The sequence below is a fragment of the Sorex araneus genome, chromosome 3 (assembly GCF_027595985.1).
Source record: "Sorex araneus isolate mSorAra2 chromosome 3, mSorAra2.pri, whole genome shotgun sequence".
Lineage (NCBI taxonomy): Eukaryota > Metazoa > Chordata > Mammalia > Eulipotyphla > Soricidae > Sorex > Sorex araneus.
Genome location: NC_073304.1, coordinates 85,997,505 through 86,023,398, shown reverse-complemented (window position 1 = coordinate 86,023,398; position 25,894 = coordinate 85,997,505). Strand labels below are relative to the sequence as shown.

At 47.3% G+C, this 25,894-nt stretch overlaps 1 protein-coding gene across 1 annotated transcript; it reads right to left on the bottom strand.

The window, feature by feature from the left end:
• Window positions 1-3,113: 3,113 nt before the first annotated feature.
• Window positions 3,114-20,155, bottom strand: KNSTRN (kinetochore localized astrin (SPAG5) binding protein). Its single transcript, XM_055131908.1, has 9 exons — window positions 19,667-20,155; window positions 19,442-19,536; window positions 14,470-14,602; window positions 13,265-13,312; window positions 10,973-11,078; window positions 10,710-10,806; window positions 6,441-6,499; window positions 5,165-5,239; window positions 3,114-3,708 (listed from the first exon to the last, which is right to left on the bottom strand). The coding sequence occupies exons 1-9, from the start codon at window positions 20,047-20,049 to the stop codon at window positions 3,577-3,579; spliced, it is 1,128 nt and encodes a 375-aa protein (XP_054987883.1). The 5' UTR covers window positions 20,050-20,155; the 3' UTR covers window positions 3,114-3,576.
• Between the last annotated feature and the right edge of the window lie 5,739 nt (window positions 20,156-25,894).

The following is a 25,894-nucleotide window of genomic DNA, read 5'->3' as shown; positions in this document are numbered from 1 at the left end:
AAGGCAAATGCCCTACCCGCTGTGCTATCACTCCAGCCATTCCAGTCCCTAACATTTTTTAAAAGTAAAATCGTTTTATTTAGAAACTGCATGTATGAGAGAAGAGGAGAAAGAAGAAAAAAAAGCAAACCAGTGGGTAGGGCGTTTGCCTTGCACGCGGCTGACCTGGGTTTGATTCCCAGCATCCCATACGGTCCCCAGAGCACTGCCAGTAGTGATTCCTCAGTGCATGAGCCAGGAGTAACCCCTGTGCATCACTGGGTGTGATCCAAAAAGCAAAAGAACAACAACAAAAAAATGTACATTATGAATTAATTTGGAATTTTCTTCTTTCACTTGGAACTTTCTTCTTTTCTGGAGAAACCTGTGTTCTCTTGAACATCTCTCTCTGACTTTGCCCTCTAGGCACTGCTGCGGTGGCCTCGGGCATCTAAGACAATTAGTGAGCAAGCACTACACCAACTTGCTTCGCATACCTACTTACAAAACTCATTCTCTCTCATTCCTCTTTGACCCTTATCTTGTCTCTCAAACCTGAGATGTTCTCCTGGGAGGACCCTATAAGCTAAAAGGTAATTTTTTTTTTTTGGCTTTATGGGCCACACCCAACGATTCACAGGGGTTACTCCTGGCTCATGCACTCAGGAATTACTCCTGGCGGTGCTCGGGGACCATATGGGATGCTGGGAATCAAACCCAGGTCGGCCCCTAAAAGCTCCAGCCCCTAAAAGGTAATTTTGTGGTGGGGGGTGGAGGGAGAGGCCAGGGCAAGGGTGTGGATGCAGAAGGGAATGAAGTTCTTGGCAGTAGTGGGGACCATGTGGTGCCAGTGACTGAACCCAGGTGTCCTTCATGCAAAGCATGCACTTCAACTCTCTGAACCAACTTCCTGGACCCCAAAGATAATTTGTCTATTGTTGATCAGGAACTCTGACCTACAGGATAGACTTTGACCCAAAGGAGGAAAGTTAATCAAACCATCACGCAAGGCCTATGTTCCAGCACTTGCGTTACCTCCTGATCCCCATTTTCTTGGAAGCTTTCTCTTAGCTGGTGCTGGTTAGACATGTTTCCCAACTTGCAAGTTGCCTTTTGGGCAACAAAGTCCTTCTTTTTCATCCAGCTGTCCCTGTGATTTCTAGACAATATAGTCTTGTTGGGAAATACAGAGAACACAAGCTGCTAGTGCCGAGCCAGAGAGATCCCAGCACCGATACCGGAGAACACCCTTGTCTTATCAAGAATCCTAAGACTAGGGCCTTAGTCTCAGAGAACTTACTAAGCGGAAAAAAAGTTTCTGGCTAAATCAGAAATTTTATTTGTTTGGGGGTCAGAGTGATAGTACAGAGGGTAGGGCATCTGCCTTGCATGTAGCTGACCCCAGTTCTATCCCCAGCATCCCATATGGTCCCCTGAGCACCACCAGGAGTGATTACTGAGTGCAGAGCCAGGAGTAACCCTTGAGCATCACTGGGTGTAACCACAGGAGCCAAAAAAAAAAAATTTTCTTTCTTTGTTTTGGACTCACACCCGGCCATGCTCAAAGGACCACAAGGGGTGCCAGGGATCAAACCCAGATTGATTGCTTGCAAGGCCTACCAGCTGAATTAGTGTTCAGCTGGTAAAAAACAAACAACAAATAAAACCCTAAAAATCCAGCAGTACAAACCATGTGTGCAGGGGACTGAACTTAAGCCTCCCATGCAAAGCATGTGCACGCTCTGCCCTTCGGACTATCTCCCCACCCCAATCTTGAACTTGTTAACTGAGTTAGTTCAACAGTAGTTGGTGGGCATATTTAGATTAAAAGCCTATTCACTTCTCTATTCTGCAACATGAATAGTAACAGAAATACTTATTTTAAAAAATTTTGCTTGTTACTTTGTTGGTGGGTATGTTAAGATTCATTTGAAAGGTTAAGATTTTTCCTACAGTACTGTGAATCAAACTTGGCTCGACTTTTTAAAAAGACAACACTTAATAACAAAATGTAGTTAAAAGCTCCAAGGTGGGGAGGTGTGGGAAGAAAATAAATAAAAAGGAAAACAAGGGGCTGGAGTGACAGCACAGCAGGTAGGGCGTTTGCCTTGAACGCGGCCGACCAGGATTCAATTCCCAGCATCCCATATGGTCCCCCGAGCACCGCCAGGAGTAATTCCTGAGTGAAAAGCCAGGAAGCCAGAAGTAATCCCTGTGCATCGCTGGGTGTGACCCAAAAAGCAAAAAAGAAAAGAAAAGAAAAAAGAAAAGAAAAGAAAAGAAAAGAAAAGAAAAGAAAAGAAAAGAAGAGAAAAGAAAAGAAAAAAAATTAAAGCTCCAAGGTATGGGACCTGGAAGATAGTTCAACAGACTGAGTAAGAACTGCATGCAGGCATCTGGGTTTGATCCCTGGCATTGCATGGTCCCAAGCACCAATGAAAGAGAACCCCAGGCACTGAACACCACCAGAGGTGACTCAAACATTGGGGGGGGGGAAGAATAGCCCCACATGATGTATAAATTATAACTCATCCCATTTATTAAGCCTCTTCTTCCTTCTTTGATTTTTAATTCATAATCAATAGTGCTCAGGGTCACTTCTGGCAGTGCTCAGAGGATCATATGTGGTGCTGGGAATTAAGCTGGGGTTGGCCATGTGCAAGGTAAGGCAGTGGCCTTACCCCTGTACTCTCCAGCTCTCTTAAGTCATTTCCAGTTAACTTCAAGTTCCTAAGTTGAAAGTGAGGTACAGAGTCTGCTGACTCAGCAATGATCTGCTATAATAAAATTGTTTATTTGGAAAGAGGGATCATAACCTGGGTCCGCAACCAAGGAGCAGTTCAAATGTGTATTATTACCCAGGATGGGGTTCACAGGGCGATTTAAAGGACAAAGCAGGGGAGTGGGTTAGCTACGGTTATTTGTTTGAAATCATGCACAGGGTAACAGGCGCAGAGAATGTTTCAATGTGGGGTCTCGTAAGAACCAGCAGACACAGTCCTCCTGAAACTTTCACAATTGCCAATAGGCAAGGACAAGATGCGGATGTTCTTGCGTAATTAGAGGGAGAAATCCAGGAGTGGCAGCCGTTTCGCAAGGTCATACAGGGAGCTGAGTCAGGCTGCTCCGAGTCAGGCTGCTCCTTTCTTACCTGTGTCTTCATGGCAGTCGGAGGCAAGGAGTCTGACTCAAAATAGGTTCCAGACGCCCAACCAAGAGAAGACCATGAGTCCCACACGGGAAGGGGCATCAAAGATGTCTCCTGTGCTCCACTGTACAATTACGGCTTTATTCCTGCACTGTCTGGTGTGAGGGATGCTCTGGCTGTGGCTGGCTTACGTCTCCATGGTTGAGCCAAGCTCCCAGGCCCTCTTCTTCAGGCCTTCACAACTTGTGAGAGGTTCAGGAGAGCTGAAGACTGTGAACACTTACTTAAAGGAGCAACTGTCGTTTGGGCATATGCTGCCCTTAGTCTTACTGCGGAAACGGTTCATTCTCATGATGAGTCCCGAAAAGTCACGGTCAAGAAGCGGATGCCCTGACCAGCTCCTCTGCGAGGTTATCCCCAAGAGGAGCCATCTGGCCACTTACTTTTGATCACATTTCTAAAAGCTGCTCTATTTCTTCAAGTACTGTTGTGAAATCATTTATCTGACCATTACATAAGGTCTGCTGCTCTAAGAACCGAGCTCGCTCCTCTTCTTTCATCTTCAACTTGACTTTTAAGGCCTGCAATGATAGGCATTCAAAAGAAGTCGTAAGGGGCTGAGAGACAGCACAGCGGGTAGGGTGCCTGCTTGCCCTGCACGCAGCCAGCCCGGGTTCGATCCCAAGCATCCCATATGGTCTCCTGAGCGTGCTAGGACTAATTTCTGAGTGCAGAGGCAGGAGTAAGCCCTGAGCACTGCCAGGTGTAGAACAAAAACAAAAACAAAAAGGAAGCCATAACACTTACATTTAACCACACAGGAAAGAGAATACTGCAGCAGCACATTATGCTTCTGTTGCACTGAGATGGACTTCTGGAATCTTGACAAGTCCTGTGTGTGGTCTTAGACTTGCTTACTTGTTCTGGTTACAGAACTGTCCCTCTACTACAGATTCCCACTAACCAGGCGCAGTGGCACCCTCTAGGAAGCGGAGCAACAGGCCGTGATCGTGCCCAGCAATTCAGCTGCAGTCCCAAGCCTCAGCATTGGGCTCTCTGGCTATAGGTCTCCTTGAGACTACAAGTCCCCAGGGAAGGATTTAGCATGCCTCACTCGGCATTCAATTTTGAGCAACCAGGGTCACACTATCTATTCTTGGCAGAGATGCCAATTCCTAGAATGTTTAGTACAGAAAGAGAAAATCAGTAAGAAACAAAATAGTGATATTCTAGGATGCTTTAAAGCTTGCTTCCTAAAATTGCATCATGTTGGGACATTTGGTTTGTTTGGGCCACACTTAGAGGGGCCCAAGTCTTGGCTTACTCCTGGCTCTGTGCTCAGGGATCATACTGGGTGGTGCTGGCACCAAACCCAGGTCCAGTCATGTGCAACACAAGCACCATAACCCCTGTACTCTCTGATCCTCAATGTTGACTTCCTTTTTTGTGAGTTTTTGGACCGTGCCCAGTAGTGCTCTGGGTATATTTCTGACTCTACACTCAGGGATCACTCCCTCCAGGCAGTACTCAGGGGACCATACATGGTTCAGGGGATTAACCTCGGGTCGGTGGCAGGCAAGTACACTACCCACTGTACTCTCTCTCTGGCCTCAGTGTTGGTATCTTAATGTGAACAAATTTATATTATATATTTATATATATAGACTTATATATAAATATACATAAATATAACAAAGAAATTTATATTATATATAAAATATTAACATATAATATTAGAAAAATTGAACTCTCGTGTTACTTGCACTTTTACACATCTAAAATCATTAAAATTTTATGAAAAATAAAGATAAATAAGAGCCCTCCCAAAATCTATCATGCAAGGAATAATAATATATTTTTCTGGTTTTGGGGCTACAGCTGGTGGTGTTCAGAGATCCACTAGTGGAAGGCTGGAGTTGAGGGGACCATATGGGATGCTGAGGAAGGAACCTGGGTCCGCTGCAAGCAAGGGAAGCGCCCTGGTGCTATTGCTTGTGCCCAGGGGTGGAAATCTTTCCTTGTGATGTCTGCTCTCACCTGTAATTCCTCCATCTGCTTTCTGGCCGTTTCGTTAAAGAGCTTCAGCTCATCTTGCAAAGTTTCTAACAGCAACTAGAAGAACATAAAAAGGTGTAGCTCTTTGTTAAAACATGAAAACTTGGGCCTGGTCCAATAGCGTAGTGGGGAGGGTATTTGCCTTGCACGGGGCCGGCCCCGGTTCAATCCCTGGGATCTCATCCCAATAAATACACATGATCCCCTGAGCACCACCAGGAGTAATTTCTGAGCATTATCAAATGTGACCCAAAAAGCCAAAAACAAAACAAAACAAATACAAAAACTTTTTTTTTTTTTTTTGCTTTTTGGGTCACACCCAGCGATGCATAGGGGTTACTCCTGGCTCTGCACTCAGGAATTACTCCTGGCGGTGCTCACGGGACCATATGGGATGCTGGGAATCGAACCTGGGTTGGCCACGTGTAAGGCAAACACCCTACCTGCTGTGCTATTGCTCCAGCCCCCCACAAAAACTTTCTTAAAGAAGAAATGAATGCTGACACCCCTGCCACTCACTCCCAGCCCTGACCCATTCCACGTGCTATCTCTCACAAACACATCAGTACTGGACATTTAAGCTTGTTCTGTAGCAGCACCAGGTGGTGCTCAGGGCTAACTCCTGGTGGGGCTCAGAGGACCATATGGAGTGCTGGGATAGAACCAGAGTTGACTCATGCAAGGAAAGTTCCCTATGTCTGCTGTATTCTCGGTTCAACCCCTTATTTATCTGGGGTACAGTAGTACATTTTCAACTGAGAGCTCATTTGTTGTTGCTGTTGTTGTTTTTTTCTTTTTGGGTCACACCTGGCTATGCTCAAGGGTTACTCCTGGCTCTGCACTCAGGAATTACCCCTGGCAGTGCTCAGGGGACCATATGGGATGCTGGGAATCAAACCGGGTCAGCTGTATGCAAGGCAAAGCAGCCTCATTTGTTTTTTTTGTTACTGTTTTCTGTTTACTGTTTTCTGCTGCTCGGAGAACCACACCCAGCAGAGCTCAGGCTTGGGGGAAAGAGGACACCAGGGATATACCCCGTCCTGCTCAGCTTGGGTGGGGCGTGGGCCTCACACCTGTGCTTTACCACTTGGGCCACATTCTCAGCCCCAGACACAGTCTTCTCTGTCAGCACAGCCACCTTTCCTGTCCCATGCCGTCTGGGTGCACATTCCTCATCCCAGCCACTAGGAAAAGCTGCTTCTTGCTGAGAAGACAGCAGAATCCACCCCGGTCTTGCTCGCTCCCTCCCAGTCCTTACCATTGAGTCCGTGTGATCTGCGGTGGAATCTGGCTGGGCTGACAGGGCCTCCTCACAGCCTAAAACCGATGGAAACAACCATGAGTGAGCTTCACTCAGGGAACCGTGCCTCAGGTGCAGGAAAAGGAATCCCAGGAGTACTCATGAGGGAAACTTCTGTCCGTTTCCAGCCTCCCACCAGCTTTTTCTTCTTTCTTTTATAATTTTTTTGGCTTTTTTGGGGGGTCACACGCAGTGATGCTCAGGGGTTACTCCTTACTCTCCACTCAGGAATCACTCCTGGAGGAGCTCCAGGAACCATATGGGATGCTAGGAATCGAACCCAGGTTGGCGCATGCCCTCCCCCCAGCATTTTCCTTGGCAGTCACCTGCCTGCCCTCCCAAGCTCGCCACCCCTTCTTCTCTGGTTGGTGATGATCTCAACCCTACTTCCTCCAGCAGAAAACGTGTCCAAAGAAAATGCATAGGCTGAATTTCTGGGTTATGTTTATACTATGCAAAACCTTAAAAGAACATTTCAGGCGTTAAAAATGGTTGGTTTGAGGGCTGGAGAGATAATATACAAGAGGGTAGGGCTGAGAAAGGTTCAGTCACCAGCATCACGTATGGTTCTCCAAGCACCACCAGGAGTGATTCCTTGGCCAGGAGTGACTTCTTGAGCATAGAGCTGGGAGTAAGCCCTGAGCACTCCCCCGGGTGTGGCCCATAAGCAAACAAAACCCTCACACTAAGGGAAAAAATTTATTGGTTTTGTTTTCGGGCTACACCCAGCAGTGCTTGAAGGTCATGGGATCAAACCTGAGCCCTCCATAAGCAAAATATGTGCTGCAGCCTTTAGAGTTATCTCCGTCGACCTTAAAAATTGCTCTTTTGGGGGCCGGAGCATCCCATATGGTCCCCCAAGCACCGCCAGGAGTAATTCCTGAGTGCAAAGCCAGGAGTAACCCCTGAGCATCGCTGGGTGTGACCCGAAAAGAAAAAAAAAAAAATTGCTCTTTTGGAGAAGAATCCGGGTGTTCCGGTAAGCCATGCAGGCCGGAGAATGCTCCGGACCCTAGACCGGGCCAGCAGCACTGGGGAGCCAGACGGAGGAGGTACAACCGGTACGCCTTCTCCAGATGGAGCCCCAGTGACACTGAGCAGAAACTAACACGGCTCCGGGATTCGGGACTGGGACATCTCCAAACCGCACGGCTGCATTAGCGGCCGCGTTACCTTTTCTGAAAAATGAAAACATACAATCTATTGATGCCATCCAGCATGTCTGACTGTTGGAGGAAAACTTCCAAATAATAATAGTGAGATTCCTGTTGAAAATTGAATGTAATCAAAGTAAGGAAAGAGTAAAGTGAAAAATGTCTGCCACACAGGCAGAGGGGGAATGGGAGGGGGGTATGCGGGGGTTTGGTGGTGGATCAAATATGAAAACTTTGTAACTGTATTTCACAGTGACTAAATAAAAAATAATTTTTAAAAATTGCTCTTTTGTATACTAGTGCATATGCATAATGAATAAAAATCATACAAAAAAAGGTTTATGGTGACTAGAATGGATATATCCCCTTCTTTGTTTTTGTTTGAGGGCCAGACCTTATGGTGCTCAGGGATTCTCCTGGCTCAGTGCTCAAGGGACCGAATATGGTGCCCAGGACCGCAATGGGGAGGGCTGTATGCAAGGCAAGAGCCTTATACCAGTACTATCTCTCCAACCTGTGGAATATATCCTTCTAGGGGGATGGGGTAAGTTTGGATCTTGCCTGGTGGTGTTTGGGGGACTATACGAATGTCAGGGATTGAATTGGGGTAAGCCACATTCGATATTATACTCCCTATAATATCTGGCCCAAGGACTATACACAAGAGGTTAAGTAATGGCATTAAAAGTCAGTGTAGGGGCTGGAGCGATAGCACAGTGGACAGGGCATTTGCCTTGCACGTGCCTGACCCGGGTTCGATCCCAGCATCCCATATGGTCCCCTGAGCACCGCCAGGAGTGATTCCTGAGTGCAGAGCCAGGAGTAACACCTGTGCATCTCCGGGTGTGATTACTCCCACCCCCCCAAAAAAAAAAGTCAGTTTCAAATAATTCTAAAAAACCTGGGTCTCTTCTCTGGATATTCTCAGGCTCCTCCATTCTGAGGCTTCTTTACTTTTTTTTTTTTCTTTTTGGGTCACACCCGGCAATGCACAGGGGTTACTCCTGGCTCATGCACTAAGGAATTACTCCTGGAGGTGCTCAGGGGACCATGTGGGATGCTGGGAATCGAACCTGGGTCAGCTGCATGCAAGACAAACGCCCTACCCGCCATGCTATTGCTCCAGCCCCGCCTTCTTTACTTTTTAAACATTTTCTCTCACGGTCATATTTACTGCTAAGGACTACTCTTTTGGGACAATGTTCAAACAGGAATTACAGGTTTTGTTTTTATGTGAGTATTTTTTTTTCCAGGGGGATGGTCCACAGGGTACAAGGGGCTATTCCTGGGTCTGTGCTCAGGGATCATTCCTGTTGGTGCTCAAGGAACTATATGTGATGCTGGGGACTGAACCATATGCAGTGCTAGGAACTCATGCAAGCTGAATGCACGGCAAGAATCTTACCTCCTGCACTCTCTCTCCAGCTCAGGAATTACAGTTTAACCATCATGATTCTGCTTATTAGAAGACTTATATTTGCATAAGTCAATTAGGTCTGCTTGTTAGCACATTTAGGAAGCCTTGAAACAATTCTTTTTCTTTCCACCCGGGAAAGTTACCTTTATACCTTGAAAGAAATTATGTCTGACCTGTGTGCAAAGTCACTATGGCATCAAATGAGTGATCTAGGAAGTGACGGGGGGGCGGGGGGGGGGGAGAGCTGCACAGGTGGGGCAGCATGCTTTTACACCTGCCCCTTCTCCACATCCCACAATTGATGCAGTTCAGCAATTTTTTTTTTTTTCTTTTTGGGTCGCACCTGGCGATGCACAGGGATTACTCCTGGCTGTGCACTCAGGAACCACCCCTGGCAGTGCTCAGGGGACCATATGGGATGCTGGGATTCAAACCCGGGTTGGCTGCGTGCAAGGCAAACACCCTACCCGCTGTGCTATCACTCCAGCCCCAGTTCAGCAATTTTCATTGCAACTAGGACACAAATTACAACACTAACAGTATACCACAGAAATTTATGCCAAGTCTAAGGAAAAGGATTCTTAACAATAAATGATGAAACAGTATGTCTTTAGCAATATAATGACACATCGAAAGAGTGAAATAAGTGTAAGTGCTTCTGTAGTATGACGACACATGAAGTGTGTGAAATATAATGTAAGTGCTTCCACGCTAACAGCCTTAGGCCCTGCCAGTCTGGTCCACTTCCCACTGATTTTATTTTTTTCCCACTGATTTTTTAGGCATCACAACTGAACTGAAGGGTGTGAAACCTTTCTCCTTTATTCCTCTCCTTTTCCACTCATGATAGTCATTTCATACAGAAGATACACAAGAAACTTACATAAAATAAATAAATAAATCTGGCCACTTAAGGCAAGATGACTTTAAGCATGGACAGGAAACCACTTGGTCCTCTGCTTTATCAATGTTGCGTATTTACTTATTTGGAAGTAGGATTTGGGCCACACCAGATGGTGCTCAGAGCTCACTCCTGGCAGTGCTAGGCCCCATGCAAGGCAAATACCTTAACTTCTGTGCTATCTCTCCAACCCTTATTACTGTTACTTTTTTTTTCTGTAAAACAAAACCAATTCCAGAAATATTAAAGAACCAGAGTATAAAGAATGTACACAAATAGAATGCCTTTCGGACACATGTGGGTACATAGGCACATGCAGATACATTTTCCCTCTGCACATTCACCACAGCTGGAGCAGGTGCTTTACATGCAGAAAGCCCAGATCTGATCCCTGGTGGCCCATGGTTCCCCAAGGGACAGAGAGATAGTACAGGGGCGAAAGCACTTGCCTTGCACACAGCTGAACCGGGTTTGATCCTGGGCCCTGCTAGGGCTGACCCCTGAGCAGAAAGCCCGGAGTCAGCCTGGAGTGCTGCTAGGTGTGACCCCCAAACCAAAATTAGTGATATAAGTAAGTGTCCAGATGACACTCTCTCCACGGCCGTTTGAAATTCTGTTGGCCAGGCTGTCAACATCACAAGAGAACAAGGCCTGTGCAGACCAGCCCTGCACAGAGGAGGCCAACAGACGCTTGGTCTCCCGGCTCGCCAGGGAGAGGGGTAAACTCTGCTGGCCCGGAGACTGTGTGCCCTTACCTGAGGAGTCATCGCTTTTGCACTCCAAAATTGCCAAACAGTTGTCCTGAAACTTCTCCAGCAGCTCCACCCGTTGGGTCAGCTTCTTCAGTTCTCCCTGAAGGGGGACAGGCGTGCACATTGGGTCTGCCCACTCCCCAGGAGGGACCACCACAGCACAGGCCAGGCCCCCTCTCTTTCCCAGGGCACCTGGGCATGCCAAGCCTGCTCCCGCAGGTGCCACCCCACCAAAGCAGAGGGCAGAGGGCCAAGGGAGTCCTCACCCGGATCTCAGTCAGCTTCTGGTGCAACTGCTTGTTGATGGTCTCTGAGAGCTGGTTTCTGTCCAGGGGTTCCTCCTCTGACGTCTGCTTCCCCTCTGGTTTGCACCTGTGATGACGATTGCACGTGTAAGAAGAGGTGAAGGGTAAAGCGCCCAGGCAGTGCAGTCACACAGGGTTTGAGTCCTGGCTTTGTTACAAAGGGGGGAGTGTGTGTGTGTGTGTGTGTGTGTGTGTGTGTGTGTGTGTGTGTGTATGTGTGTGTGTGTGTGTGTGTGTGAGAGAGAGAATTTCTGGGAGTTGCACCATCTCTGAGGTGGTTTTCTCATTTCTGGAATTAGGATAATACAGCATCTCCTAATTGCGGTGAAGATACAGATAAAACTGTGCAGAGTTGGGGCTGGAGCAATAGCACAGCGGGTAGGGCGTTTGCCTTGCACGCGGCCGACCCGAGTTCGATTCCCAGCATCCCATATGGTCCCCTGAGCACCGCCAGGAGTGATTCCTGAGTGCAAAGCCAGGAGTAATCCCTGTGCATCGCCAGGTGTGACCCAAAAAGCAAATAAAAAAACAAAAAAACAACTGTGCAGAGTTTGTCAGGCAGCTACTGACATAGCAGACATTTAGACTCTAGAACAACAATGGCCACCCGTAATATTTAGGTCTTTCTTCCTCCTCTCAGCGGGGACTCAAGGCCATGGACTGTCACTCCGCTGGACCACTGAGCCATTTCTGGGCCTTTCCAAGGACTCTGCTCCTCTTTTTTTTTTTTCTTTTTGGGTCATACTCAGAAATGCACAGGGGTTACTCCTGGCTCATGCACTCAAGAATTACTCCTGGCAGTGCTCAGGGAACCATATGGGATGCTGGGAATTGAACCGGGTCGGCTGCGTGCAAGGCAAACGCCCTAACCGCTGTGCTGTCGCTCCAGCCCCTCTGCCCCTCCTTCTGGACCCCAATATTAAACTCTATTTCTCTTTTATTTTGGAGGGGGGCCACACCTGGTGATGCTCAAGGTTCACAACTGGAGGGCTCAGGGAATATGGGATGCCAGGGATCAAACCTAGGTAATCCATGTGCAAGGCACGCACCCTACCTGTTGTACTATCTCTCCAGCTCCTATTAAACTTTCTTTCTGAAATTGAGTCCTTTTACATGGCGGGGGGGAGTGGAAAGGAGTGTGCCAGTGATCAAACCCAAGGAACCATGTGCTCGACCACCGAGTCACCTCCTTATCCCTCTGAGTCCTTCTTGACAACATTCTGCAATCTGAGCTCTCTTTCAGATCGGGACTGGAGAGATGGCTTAGCAGGCTAAACACATGCATTGTGTTTTTGTTTTTTGTTTTTTTGCTTTTTGGGTTGCACCCGGTGATACACAGAGGTTGCTCCTGACTCTGCACTCAGAATTACCCCTGGTGGTGCTCAGGGGACCATATGGGATGCTGGGAATTGAACCCGGGTCAGCTGCGTGCAAGGCAAATGCCCTACTTGCTGTGCTATCATGCCAGCCCTGAACACATGCGTTGTACGCAGGAGACCTGGGTTTGCTCCTTAGCACCACATAAAGGCCCCAAGGATCCCCAGGAGCAAGCCCTGAGCACAGAGCCGGGAGTGACTCAAGCACTGTCAGGTGTGGGCCCTAAGCCACCCACACACATAAAGCAAAAACTCTCCAAAATCAGAGGTTTTCAATGATAATCTAGTTCTGTAAACTTTTCAGCTTACGTCTTTCAGTGTTCAAGACGGCAAAGTGTCTGAGCTGGCCTTCCCTGAGTGAGAGGGACCATTTTCTAGTTCAGCAACACAGCAATATTTCTTCCCAGCTCACACACCACAAGCAGTCAAAGGCCCTGAAAGCCTGACCTTCCTCTCGAAGGGCTTGGTTTGAAACTAGCTGGGCTTGGTTTCAGGTCCTGGCTTGGAGCCCCAAAAGCTCCTGTCTGGTTCTCAAACAAGGCTGCACCTCCTAAAATTTCCTAAAAGTAGTCCTAAAATTTCCTAAAATTCTTAAAAATTCCATCCTGTTTCTGGGGTGATACTCAGACTGCACAATGATGGAAAACCATGACTGAGGTCCATAGCACTGATGCAGAGGTTGAGTGTGAGCTACTGACCCCTTTTAATTTAATTTTATTTACTTATTTTGCTTTTTTGGGTCACACCCGGCAATGCACAGGAGTTACTCCTGGCGGTGCTGGGGAGGACCATATGGGATGCTGGGAATCGAACCCGGATTGGCTACGTGCAAGGCAAATGCCCTACCCGCTATGCTATCGCTCCAGCCCCAACTGACCCCTTTTTGACGTTCTTCTTGATGGCAGCTTCCGTAGCTTTCACCTGCCTGAAAAAGCAAACACAAATCATGAATTAAGAGACTCACAGTAAAGTGAAATTTACCAGTTACACATGCGGGGTGGGGGGCTGGGGAGGTGGGGGGGAGGGGGAGTATACTGTGATTCTTGGTGGTGGAATATGTGCACTGGTGAAGGGATGGGTGTTCGAGCATTGTATAACTGAGACTTAAACCTGAAAGCTTTGTAACTATCCACATAGTGATTCAATAAAAGAATAAATTAAAAAATATATATATGGGAAAAAAAATAAAAACACTATATACAAATAAATTAAAAAAAAAAAAAAGAGAGAGAGACTCACAGGCATGTATTGGGACAGAGGCAAAACAATGAGTCCGGTTTGCCAAGAACCAGAGATGAAGGTCAGAGAGCTAGTATGGAGCTGAGACGCAGGCCTTGCACACAGCTGAGCCTGCTTCAGTCCCTGCCAGGAGTAATCCCTGAGCACCACCAGGTGTGGCCCAAGCGGGCCGCCCCCCCCCCCCCCCCCCCGTCACAACAAAACAAAACAAAACAAAAAGAAATGACTCAAAACTCCAGTGGTAAGAAACCAAGCCCAACCTTTTGTATTTCAGTCCAAACTATTGAAAAAGACGAGGAGCTCCCCCTCCCGACCACCTGATCGTCTGACAGATCTACCCAAAGGGTGAGGTCAACACGTCCAACCTCACAAGAGGGGACTGAGCAGTGGATGGGGCAACACACACAGTACCCTGGGTGAATCCCTGGGGCAGGCGTTTGCCCAGTACATACACCAAGACAGTGCTGGAGAGGAAGAAGCACCTCTTACAATTCTCAGAAGAAGAAAGAGTGTTTTGTTTTGTTCCAGATTTGGGTTATATTTGGTGGTGCTCAGGGGCTATTCAGGCTCAGCGCCTGGGGACCATATGCCATCAGGGATCGAACCCAGACCCACACCATGCAAAGCATGAGCATAAGCCCACTGAGCTGTCTCCCAGCACAAGACAAACTGACAAATGCGTCAGCAGTGTTTCGTAGCTCTGAGCCCCTGGCGGAGGTTCAGGGGCCGGTGTTCACCCATCCAATGCTTCCCTGCCCCGCCCCCCGCTCCCATTTTCAATTTTTCTGGTACCAGGCAATTTCCAGCAAGATGTTTTAATGGGATACCAAGGATCTGACTTACCCAGTCTCTCGTCTCAGTTTGATGGTTTTTGTGACATCATTCTCTGAAGCCCCTGAATAAAGAGGCTTGGAAACATCGACTTCTTTGCACTTGACAGGTAAGAGGCTCTTAGAGACACCTCGAGTTTTCACGTCTGTGGAAAGAAACAGGAGTGTGATATAGATGACCGTCAACGTTCACAGCCTCTAGAAGCGAGTCATTCCAAACTCTCGTGAACCTGCAATTTCATTCTGCCAATGTCAACTGGTGAAGCTGAACTCAGAAGATAGAACTTTGGGAGCCTGTGCAATAGTACAATGGATAGGGTGCTTGCCTTACACTCGGCCAATCTGGCTGTGATCCCCAGTATCCCATATGGTCCCCTGAGCACAGAGCCGGGAGTAATCCTGGAGCACTGCCAGGGGTGGCCTTCCAAAAACAAGACAAAAAAACAAAACAAAACAAAAAATAAGAATAAAATTCTAAAGGAATGGGGGACAGAACCAAAAAAATAAACTAGAAGGACCACACCCAGGGGTGCTCAGGGCTTATTCCTAATTCTGCTGGTAGTACTTGAGGGATCATACAGAGTGCTGGGCATTGCACCTGTGTCAGCCATATGCAGAGCACCTTACCCACTGTACTTTCTGCCCCTGAAATCAAAAAAAATTTTTTTTCTTTTTTGGTCACACCCAGTGATGCTCAGGGGTTATTCCTGGCTCTGCACTCAAGAATTACCCCTGGCGGTGCTCAGGGAACCATATGGGATGCTGGGAATTGAGCCCGGGTCGGCTGCATGCAAGGCAAACGCCCTACCCACCATGCTATCGCTCCAGCCCCAGTGAAATCAAAATTCTTAAAGCTGAGGGTGCAGTGTGTGAGTAGACAAAAACCTGAAGACATATTAAACAGAATGGCCAAGTAGGTATAGGCATGTGTTGGATACTGACCGTACCTGCTCTAGGCTTCATCAGTGAGTTGCCCCCTTTCTTCCTCCCAGGGAAGTTTAACATGCCCTTGCTAGCATCCCTAACTTAGTTAAAGTTTATCTTTAACCTTTCCCTTGTATTTTACCTCTCATTGCCGCAGTTCCCCATGTCAGTCTTGATTACTTGTAAGCCAAAACTTTCTGGTAACTCTGAACTTGTATTTGTACTGCTTTGTATTTGAAGTGCTGTATATTTGTACCTGCTTTTCTATTTCCCCTATAGCCTTTTTATATTTTACTATAGAGCAATATTCTTTGGTTAAACACAGAAATACCATTAATGTAATGCTCCTAATATTTGGGAGTGATGGACTCTGAAATATATCTGGTCCTGGGCATAATTACTAGACTTAGGCTTCAGTTGCTGTAGCTCCTAACACCCCATATAGGGAGGGCCCTCCGTGGGACTCGGATGGACCCAGGGCGAGTGGCAAAGTTACCTGGCATCGAAATGGGACATTCTAGAAAGCATAAATGCATGGTCTTGATGCAAACTGTTACAACTTGAGACAGGACCCCCATGGGAAGGACAAGCCAAACTGGCCTGAGGACTTACGTCTGGGATTTACGGTAAAAGCCTTGCTTGCACTCAGAGCCCAGAGAACTAAGTGTTGGGATCTTTGTCTCTTACTGTGCTTATCCAAACAACTGCAAGTACTGATAACTTGTACAACTAGAGGGAAAGATAAAAGCAATGTAGATGTCCCTTGGAGACAGAATGTCTTCTTGAGTTGATCTCCCCAAGAGAATTTCCTCTGACAAATGTTTATCTATGTAAGTGATCAATCACATCTAGGTCCTTACCTCAACCTCCCTTTTCAGATGTCCTATAAGTATGCTAGCAACTCTGCATTAAATGGGCCATTTTCACCATCAGGAAATGTGAAATGTGGTCCCCATCTTTTTGTCTCTCAGTTGGAGCCCTGGGGAGGTGGGGAGGTGGCTCAGGGACACCAAATGCACATGTACAGGTGGGTTGCAGCAGCAGCCCCCACGGTTTACTTTGTGAACTCACAGGCATGGATGTGGAGAAAGCAGATATGGGGGCTGGAGACAGTCCAGCAGGTAAGGCACTTGCCTTGCATGTAGCCGACCTAGGTTTGATACCCAGCATCCCATATGGTTGCCTGAGCACCACCAGGGGTGATTCCCAAGTGCAGGTGCAGGGCCAGGAGTAACCCCCAAGCACCACCAAAACACACACACACACACACACACACACACACACAGAGCAGATACAGACCCAAGTAGAGAGCTGAATGGGGCAGTGGGAAAATCAGTGGGCAATACACTCAGAACCTTTCACCAAACACGGGACCAAACCAACCACCACACAGCACAACTCTCCGAAGCTTCTTCTTTCACTGTTCCTTAGTTGTCTGGATTCTCCTCCTAACTACTTTAACCTCTTCATGGCCTCACTGCCCAGCATAGTACCTGGCACACTGGCACCAGAACTTGCCCACTGGCTACATGGAACTTTCTTACTTCCATGGGCTATTCCACAGAGCATCTCTAAACTGCTCCAGTCATGTCTCTCTTCCTCAGAGGTGGCCGATGAGGCATTCTGTGCTGGTCTACTTGCTGGGTTTCTGCCAGATCCAAAGAATGAGCTTTGCCAAGCCCTGATAAGATCACCGTCCTGCTAGCCCTCAGGCCAGCCTTTCACCGCATACTATTATATTCCATAGCCACAGCCATGCTCAAGGCCCCTCTCCACACATTCGGACGAGCCTCACGCATGAAGGAACTGGCAGAGGAACCCAGGTGTGTGGAAGCCGGGGCTGAGATCTCCAAGCCTGCTCGGATTGGGACTGGGCTTCCTCCATCCAGACCCCCCATTTTCTATTAGCTTGGCAGCCACACCCACAAACTGCCGCTGCCCCCAACCCCCCCTCACCCCTGTGTAATCCCATCAATGGCCAAGATCCAGAGACTATAAAACAACGTTCCCCGAAGACCTCTTACAGCCTACTTCTCCCTCTCAGAGAACCTGGTAAGGTATCGAGAGCATCCTACCCACACAGCAGAGCCTGGCAAGCTCTCCGTGGCATATTCAACATGCCAAATAAGTGACAATGATGGGTCTCATTCCCCTTACCCTGAAAGAGCCTCCAATGCGGCACCGCTGGGAAGAACGAATAAAGAGAGGCTGCTAAAATCTTAGAGCTAGGATGAATGGAGATGTTACTGGCGCCCGCTAGGGCAAATTGATAATTAATGGGATGATAGTGATAGTAATAGCAAAAGCAAGTGACTTGTGCAGGAGCAGGGCACACACAGGTGCTTTTCTACTCAGACTTTCACTGACATCACTGTGAAATGACCATGCCTCTCGCCAGGCTTGGCCTAACCTAAGTGAGTCCAGGGCCTCCTTCCTACACAGGAGCCGTGTTCTGTTCCAGTGAGCCTCACCCAAAGCCAAAAGGATTTGTTTGGTTTTGGGCCACACCCAGCAGTACGCAGAGCTTACTCCTGGCTCTGCACTCAGGAATTACTCCTGGTGGTGCCCAGGGGACCATATGTGGTTCCACAGATCCAACCTGGGTCAGCTGCATGAAAGGCAAACACCCTATCTGCTGTATTATCTCTCCAGCCCCAAAAGATTCTTTTTTGGGGTTGCGTGGAGTAAAGAGGTCACTTTGGGGAATGTATTTACCTTTTCTCTCAAGTATTAATAAGCTATTAGTAGAGGAACAAACCTACCTGTATAAAGAAATAGTAAATTGATCATAATTAATATTCTTCACTGTCTGGAGTTGTTTCCAATAATGAATTTTTTTTCAAGAGCCCAAGGCTTAATTTTGATTTGTAGGAAAGATTTTGCAGGATTTAACAAACTGTCACCTTTGAGAGACATTATGGAGGGGAACTGGATGGCTGGTGTTTAGAGCAGGGGACCTGTTTTTCTATTATTTTTTCTTACACCTGGATTCTCTGCAAACCCCCCCCCCCCCCCCCCCGCCACCCACCATGTATTTACCTTAACCTATTCAAAACACTAAAACCAATTCGTGTCCCTATGTCAGAATAAACTACCTGGGAAAGAAGCAATTTTTTTTTTTTTTTTGCTTTTTGGGTCACACCCAGTGATGCTCAGGGGTTACTCCTGGCTCTGCACTCAGGAATTACTCCTGGCGGTGCTTGGGGGACCATATGGGATGCCGGGGATCGAACCTGGGTCCGCCGAGTGCAAGGCAAACGCCCTACCCGCTGTGCTATCGCTCCGGCCCCCGGAAAGAAGCAAATTTAAAAAAACAAAAAAAGTTCTTACGGAGGTGGGGTATGGTGCACTGAACTAAAACAAGGCCATTCTCACACTCTAGTCAACTGATTTTTCCTCAACAAATAAGACAGAAAAAAACAGTTAAATGATTGAAGTCACATCCTCACCCTCCGCCTGCCACGCTGCCCTAGGATGCGGGAATTCCCTGCAGAGGCGCTAATGTGCTCCCCCCAAGAGCTTAGTTACATCACAGACGAATCCCACCTCACCAGCTGCTCAGAATCGCCCTGGCCAGCTGCTTAAAAGATGCCAACAGGTTCTGCTGCTTGAAATTTATTTCACGTCCTAATCTCTAGATTAGGCGATTTGAGAACTAGAGATCCCAGAACCGCGTTTCTCAACACGTCAACCCGGGCACCCCATAGAGTCAGTCCCCCCACCCGCCCCAGCATCGCCGGGAGTGACCCCGAGTGCAGAGCCAGGAACAGCTCTGAGCACCGCTGGCTACCCCCCTCACCCCCCAATAATCTAAACAGCGAATTGCAGCACTGTCAGAATTGGGGAGGGGATTGAGGGACACAGGGCAGGTTCCCCGACTTGGTGCTTCCTTTAATGCCCATTTTAATCCTTAACCGCCCGCTTCTTCCAAGTCCGCGTCCCTGTCCGCGGCTCTCTTTCCCTGTCACTGATTTGTTCCCCCAAACGCCGCGCCCGACCGCTGGGAGAGATGGGGTGGCTGGGGGTGGGGTGGGGTGGGGGCGGGAGGCGTGTTCACCCACCAGCGGGGTGGCCGCTGCTCAGCACCGGGCGGGGCTGCAGAGTGTGCACAGTCTTAACCACGCTGGCCATGGCAAGGAGGTGGCTCGGCTGGACCCTGGAAAGCGCAAAGTGAACGTTACCCGGCGCCGGGCGAGGGAACCCGAGCAGAGAGGAGAGACCATCCCGTCGGTGTCCCCTGCGCCCCGCATCCAGCCTAGTCCTCGCCACCCGTCGGAGAGCCGAACCCAGGCTCCAGCGGCTCCTGCGGCTCCTGCGGCTCCTGAGGCTCCAGCGGCTCCAACGGCTCCAGCGGTTCCTGCGGCTCCTGCAGTTCCAGCGGCTCCAGCGGCTCCAGCGGCTCCTGCGGCTCCTGCGGCTCCAGCAGCTCCAGTGGCTCCTGCGGCTCCAGCGGCTCTAGCGGCTCCTGCGGCTCCTGACTCTGGTCCACGTCGCTCGGTTTCAAAACATGCTCGGCAGCAACTGCCACTCCGCCCGCCAGGTCGGCCGCGGCGGGTGTTTCAAACAGGCACTTCCGGAGGTCAGGCCGGAGCTGGGGCGGGGCGCTCCCTAGGGGCGGCCATTCTGTACGGCAGACGCTGCTGTGGGCGACGTCTTCAGGGGCTGCCATATTACTGTACGGAAGCTTGGGCTTCCGTGCGCTGGATGTTGTGACCCCCAGGGCTGGGTCGGGGGGAGGCCACGTGGGCCTGCATGGAACTCAAAGCCAGCTTCCAGCGACTGGGTTGGGGTCCCGGGAACAGCGGTCTCCTTCAGAGTACATGTCACAATCCTCTTTGTTTGATTGTTGGTGGTATGTTGCCCGAAGAGGAAAAGTGCACATTAGCAGTGGAGAGTGATAGGGGAGGTTGGAAGGGGGCTTGTGGGCTGAAATAGCTGCCGTTACTACCGGTAGCCTTAACTTGAATTTCTCTTACCCAGAGTTGAAGCTACTTCTAGCACACAGGGCAGAATTCTCCAGCACTCACTGCCTCCACTGTTTATTTCAGGGCCTTTGCCATGTTGCACTCCATTGTTTTAAAAGGGCTGAGGTGGATAAATAAGAAGGGTCGGCAACAGTCATGAAAACTGAGTTTGACTTTGCTTAGGTTTACAATCTTGGAACTAATAAACCATCTCACGAAGGCCTCATATGAATTAAGCTGAGGGAAACCCAAATGAATATTTATCAAATATAGTAAAAGTTGCAGGGGATATAGCTTAGCAGTGGAGTACCACTGCTTTGGAGAGAGAGAGAGAGAGAGAGAGAGAGAGAGAGAGAGAGAGAGAGAGAGAGAGAGAGAGAGAGAGAGAGAGAGAGAAGAGGAAGAGGGAAGAGAGAGAGACACACACAGAGAGAAGGAGAGAGAGGAGATCTGAAGGAAAAGTACAATGTGTGATAAGAGAGAAGAAAAGGAAAAGAGAAACCTAGCTTCAATTGTGAATCAGGGGAATCAGGACAGATCTCAGAGGTAAGGTTTGATTATGAAAGGATGAGTGGGAGCAATCAGATAAGCAATAGGGGAGGGAACAGAATTGTGAAATCCCAAGACAAGAACGGACTTTCTCTAGAAGGAACTGAAGGAAGGGAGGAGAGTATAGAGATAAAGGTGGGGAGATAAAAGTCTAATATCAGTCTTAGGAGGCCAAAGGTAAGAAGATTAGGTTGTGTTTTAAGAGTAATGGGAAGACGGGATGAGAGATGTGTGCTAAAGGTAGATAAAGGACCAAACATAATGACCAAACATGATGACATGATCAGTATTTGTATTGCAAACCATAATGCCCAAAAGTAGAGAGTAAGAAGGAAATTACCTGCCATAGAGGCATGGATTGGAGTGGGGGAAAGTGGTGGGAGGGATACCAGGGACATTGGTGTGGAAAATGTACACAGCTGAAGAGATGGGTGTTCAATCATTGTATGACTGAAACTCAATCATGAAAACTTTGTAACTATCTCACAGTGATTCAATTAAAAAAAAAATCTTTTTAAAGTGTTGGAGGGACAGGGCCTAGAGAGAAACGTGAAATTGTCAGTTTATTACTTAAGTGGTTCGAGTCTTCAGAAACAACTCTAACTCCAAGAGCTTGTATTTCCCTGTCTTTGAAATAAAATGAATATGTCTTATCTAAAAAAAAAGAGTAATGGGAAGAAGTTGAAAATTATATCAGAAAATGTTATTCAATTTGTATATTTTAATTAAAATTAAAATGTTGCGTGAGCCTCTCTGAGATGGTAGAGGGCGTGCAGTGGACTGTGGGCACTGAGCCCGGGGCTTAGGTTCAGCCTCTGGCACTACAAGGAAAAGAAAAAGAAACAAGAAAAATGTCAAGAGCAAATCTAGGGAGACAGTTGGGAGACTCATCATTCCAGTGTGAGATGCTAGTGACTTGGCTGCCAGATGTTTGTGGTGGCAGTGGAGATGAGGAGAAACAGGCACATTTAAGACGGTGTTTGGAGGTTAGATCTCAGACTCAGTGCTAAATCGGATGTGAGAAATGGAATGATGAGGGAGAGGGAGATTGTTAATATTATATTATATATATTGTTATAATAATTTTTGGTTTAATTTTTTTAATTCTTTTTTTTTTTTTTTTTTTGCTTTTTATGGTCACACCCAGCGATGCACGGGGGTTACTCCTGGCTGTGCACTCAGGAAATACTCCTGCTAGTGCTCAGGGGACCATGTGGGATGCTGGGACTCGAACTCAGGTCAGCTGCATGCAAGGCAAACGCCCTACCCACTGTGCTATCACTCCAGTCCCTTAGTATTATTTTATTATTGGGTTTGGGGCTGCCCCCAGTGGAGTTTAGGAACTACTCCTGGCTCTGTGCTTAGAGATCACTCCTGGCGGTGCTCAGGGTTTCAGGATTAAACCATGGCGTCCTGCCTGCAGAGTCCACACTGAGCCTCTTGAGCTCCCTCTCAGGTCCAGAGAAGGGAGCTTAATGAAGGAGGATGGTGCGGATCAGTTTACTGTTTTACTTTAGGGGACACTGAGGGCTCAGTTTTGAATTGGGAAGCTTAAAATGCTCTGAAACATACACGGGAGCTCTCAAGGAAGTAGGTAGAAATAGATACAAGTTTTGAGCTCGGGAGAGTTTGGGTTGGAGGTGCACTCTTGGGAGTCACGGGTATGTATGTAGGGCAGAAAACAAAGGAAAAAACAACAACCCACAAGTGTCTCATTTTGTTCTGCTTAGAAATGGTCTACTTTAAGGGGCTGGAGCGATAGCACAGCAGGTAGGGCATTTGCCTTGCATACCGCCAACCCGGGTTCAATTTTCAGCATCACATATGGACCTCTGAGCACCACCAGGAGTAATTTCTGAGTGCATGAGCCAGGAGTAACTCCTGAGCATCGCCGGGTGTGACCCAAAAAGCAAAAAAAAAAAAAAAAGAAGAAGAAGAAGAAGAAAAACGGTCTACTTTACCTTCACATGGCCTTATGGGTAAAGGTGAAGCCTGGGGAAAAGGCTCAAGTGACAGAGCACATGCCTGGCACGTACCAGGCCTATGGGGGTGGGTGGAACCTATTTTAAAAAAAGGGCTGAGAAATAGTACAAGGGTCAAGGTACATGCCTTGCCATACCACACAGTCCCTCAAGCACTGCTAGGTGTGGCCCTGGAGGACCCTGAGAACTGCTGGGAGCCAAGGTCATCCTGGCACCATGGGGCCTAAGAGATGCATGGCTTTTCTAAGGCTCAGTACTGAATTGCTGAGAATTACCAGGTGGGGTCCCTAGCCCTCTGGAACACAGCTTTCCCTCCCCTACCCCATCAAAGGGAAACAAAACAAAAAAGCCCTCTGTGGGTGAAAAGTAAAGGAAGCACTCGGCAAGTCCACAAGTCCCTGTCATGCTTACAAGTTACTAGAATATTGGGGCTGGAGAGATAGTACAGGGGTAGGGCAATTGCCTTGCACAGCTGACCTGTGTTTGGTCCCCAGCATCCCATATGCACCATCAGGAGTAATTCCTGAGTGCAAAACTGGGAGTAACCCCTGAGCATCATCAGGTGTGGCCAAAAAATAAAAGTTGCTAAAATAATCATCATGAGATAATGACTTGGCTACCCCCTCACATCAGCAGAGTTACTTTTAGAATGAGATCATATCTTTTCGTTCTTGCACTTTCCCAGAAGTGCACTCTGACAAAATTAACTCCGTATGGTCAACACTGAAGTTGAGAATAATGTTCGCTCGATTTCTTTCTCTTTCTTTCTCTCTCTCTCTCTTTTTTTATTTTTTTATTTTTGCTTTTTGGGTAACACCCAGTGATGCTCAGGGGTTACTCCTGGCTCTGCACTCAGGAATTATTCCTGGTGGTGCTCAGGGGACCATATGGGATGCTGGGAATCGAACCTGGATCAGCTGCATGCAAGGCAAACGCCCTACCCGCCGCTGTGCTATGCTCCAGCCTCTTTCTTTCTTTCTTTCTTTCTTTCTTTCTTTCTTTCTTTCTTTCTTTCTTTCTTTCTTTCTTTCTTTCTTTCTTTCTTTCTTTCTTTCTTTCTTTCTTTCTTTCTTTCTTTCTCTTTCTCTCTCTCTTTCTTTCTCTCTCTCTTTCTTTCTCTCTCTCTTTCTTTCTTTCTTTCTTTCTTTCTTTCTTTCTTTCTTTCTTTCTTTCTTTCTTTCTTTCTTTCTTTCTTTCTTCCATTTTGCCTTTTAGCTTTGGGTTATTGTTGCAGGCAGATAAGTAGGGGGCCCTGGGTAATGTGCTTTTGGGATATGATACAAAAATTGAGGAAAGACCTGAAGTAGCCCAAAGTCATGAAGACCATATCCCTTTGACATGCAAATCTTGAGCTCTTTGTTTTGTTTGTTTGTTTGTTTTTTATTTTGCATTCAACTTTTTATTTGAGCTCTGCCATTTTGGATATTTTTTAAAGTCATAAAAAATTGGAATAGGAAATGTTCCCTTTTCCCTTTCCCCTGTAGTTAGAATCCTTGTCAGGAAAATATATTACCCTATTTACACTTTCCTCTCTCACTGATAACGTTGTCATGAACAAAGAACATGTGAAGCTAATGTGTCCAATTCCCCAAATGCTTCACAGTGAAATATTAAATATTGAGGATTTTTTTTAATTAGTGAATCACCATGAGGTACAGTTACAGGCTTACAAACTTTCATGCTTGCGTTTCAGTCATACAATGATCAAGTACCCATCTCTCCACCAGTGCACATTTTCTGCCACTAATGTTCCCAGCATTCCTGGACCCCCTCAATCTTGAGCTCTTTGAAGAGAGAAATTGAGGTGCCACCCAGATGTAGAAATCCAGAGCCCCACCCAGGAAAGGTGTGCCCCTCAGAAAAGGAGAAGCAACACAAGAATCTAGGAGATTATGAAGACCATCAACAGTGTAGGGATTAGATCATGAAAAGATCATCAAGCGTGCAAGCCTTTCCTGTGTTCATGCTCAAATTAATATGTATTTATGTATGTATGAATGCAGAGAACTGAGGGGGGGGAGAGAAAACATTTGGAGTAACTGTATAAAACCTCCTCTAGAAAGCCATTCAGGAAATGTTCTTCAAGTCCATGTTCCCTTGAACATACATCATGCTTGCTTATCTCGCTCTATGCTAGCTTTCTTCCACTCTGGAGAAGTCTGTGTTGTCTTTTTTTTTTTTTGCTTTATGGGTCACACCTGGCAATGCACAAGGGTTACTCCTGGCTCTGCACTCAGGAATCACCCCTGGTGGTGCTCAGAGGACCATATGGGATGCTGGGAATCAAACCTGGGTTGGCCGCATGCAAGGCAAATGCCCTACCCGCTGTACTATTGCTCCAGCCCCTGTTCTCTTTTAAACTCATACTTCCTTTCCTTCTCTCCCCTCATATATTTCTAAGTAAGCTTCAGTCAATATAAACTATCTTACAAATGGGACTACATCAAATAAGAAACTTTTTACCTTGAAGGAAACAATAACCAGAATACAAAGATAGCCCACAGAGTGGGAGAAATTATTTGCCCGCACTCATCCAATAAAGAATTATTATCCAAGATATATAAAGTAAAACTCTACAAGAAAAAAACATTCAACCCTATCAAAAAATGGGAAGAAATGAGCAGAAACTTTCTCAAAAAAGAAATACAAATGGCCAAAAGGCATATGGAAAAAATACCATATTGGGGGTTGAAGCAATAGCACAACGGGTAAGCGTTTGCCTTGCATGTTCCCAGCCTGGGTTCGATTCCCAGCATCCCATATGGTCCCCTGAGCAACACCAGAGGTAATTCCTGAGTGCAGAGCCAGAAGTAACCCCTGTAGATCTTGTGACCCAAAAAGCAAAAAAAAAATATATATATATATACATGTACATGTATATATATATCATATCAATTTGCTGAAAAACTCAAGTATGCATATTTTGTGACCGAAATCCCCAGGCTCAACAGAGTTGGGATGGACTACCTCCCTCACCCACCTCTGTGTACTTCCAGAAGCCCTGGCAGTCATGCCTGTG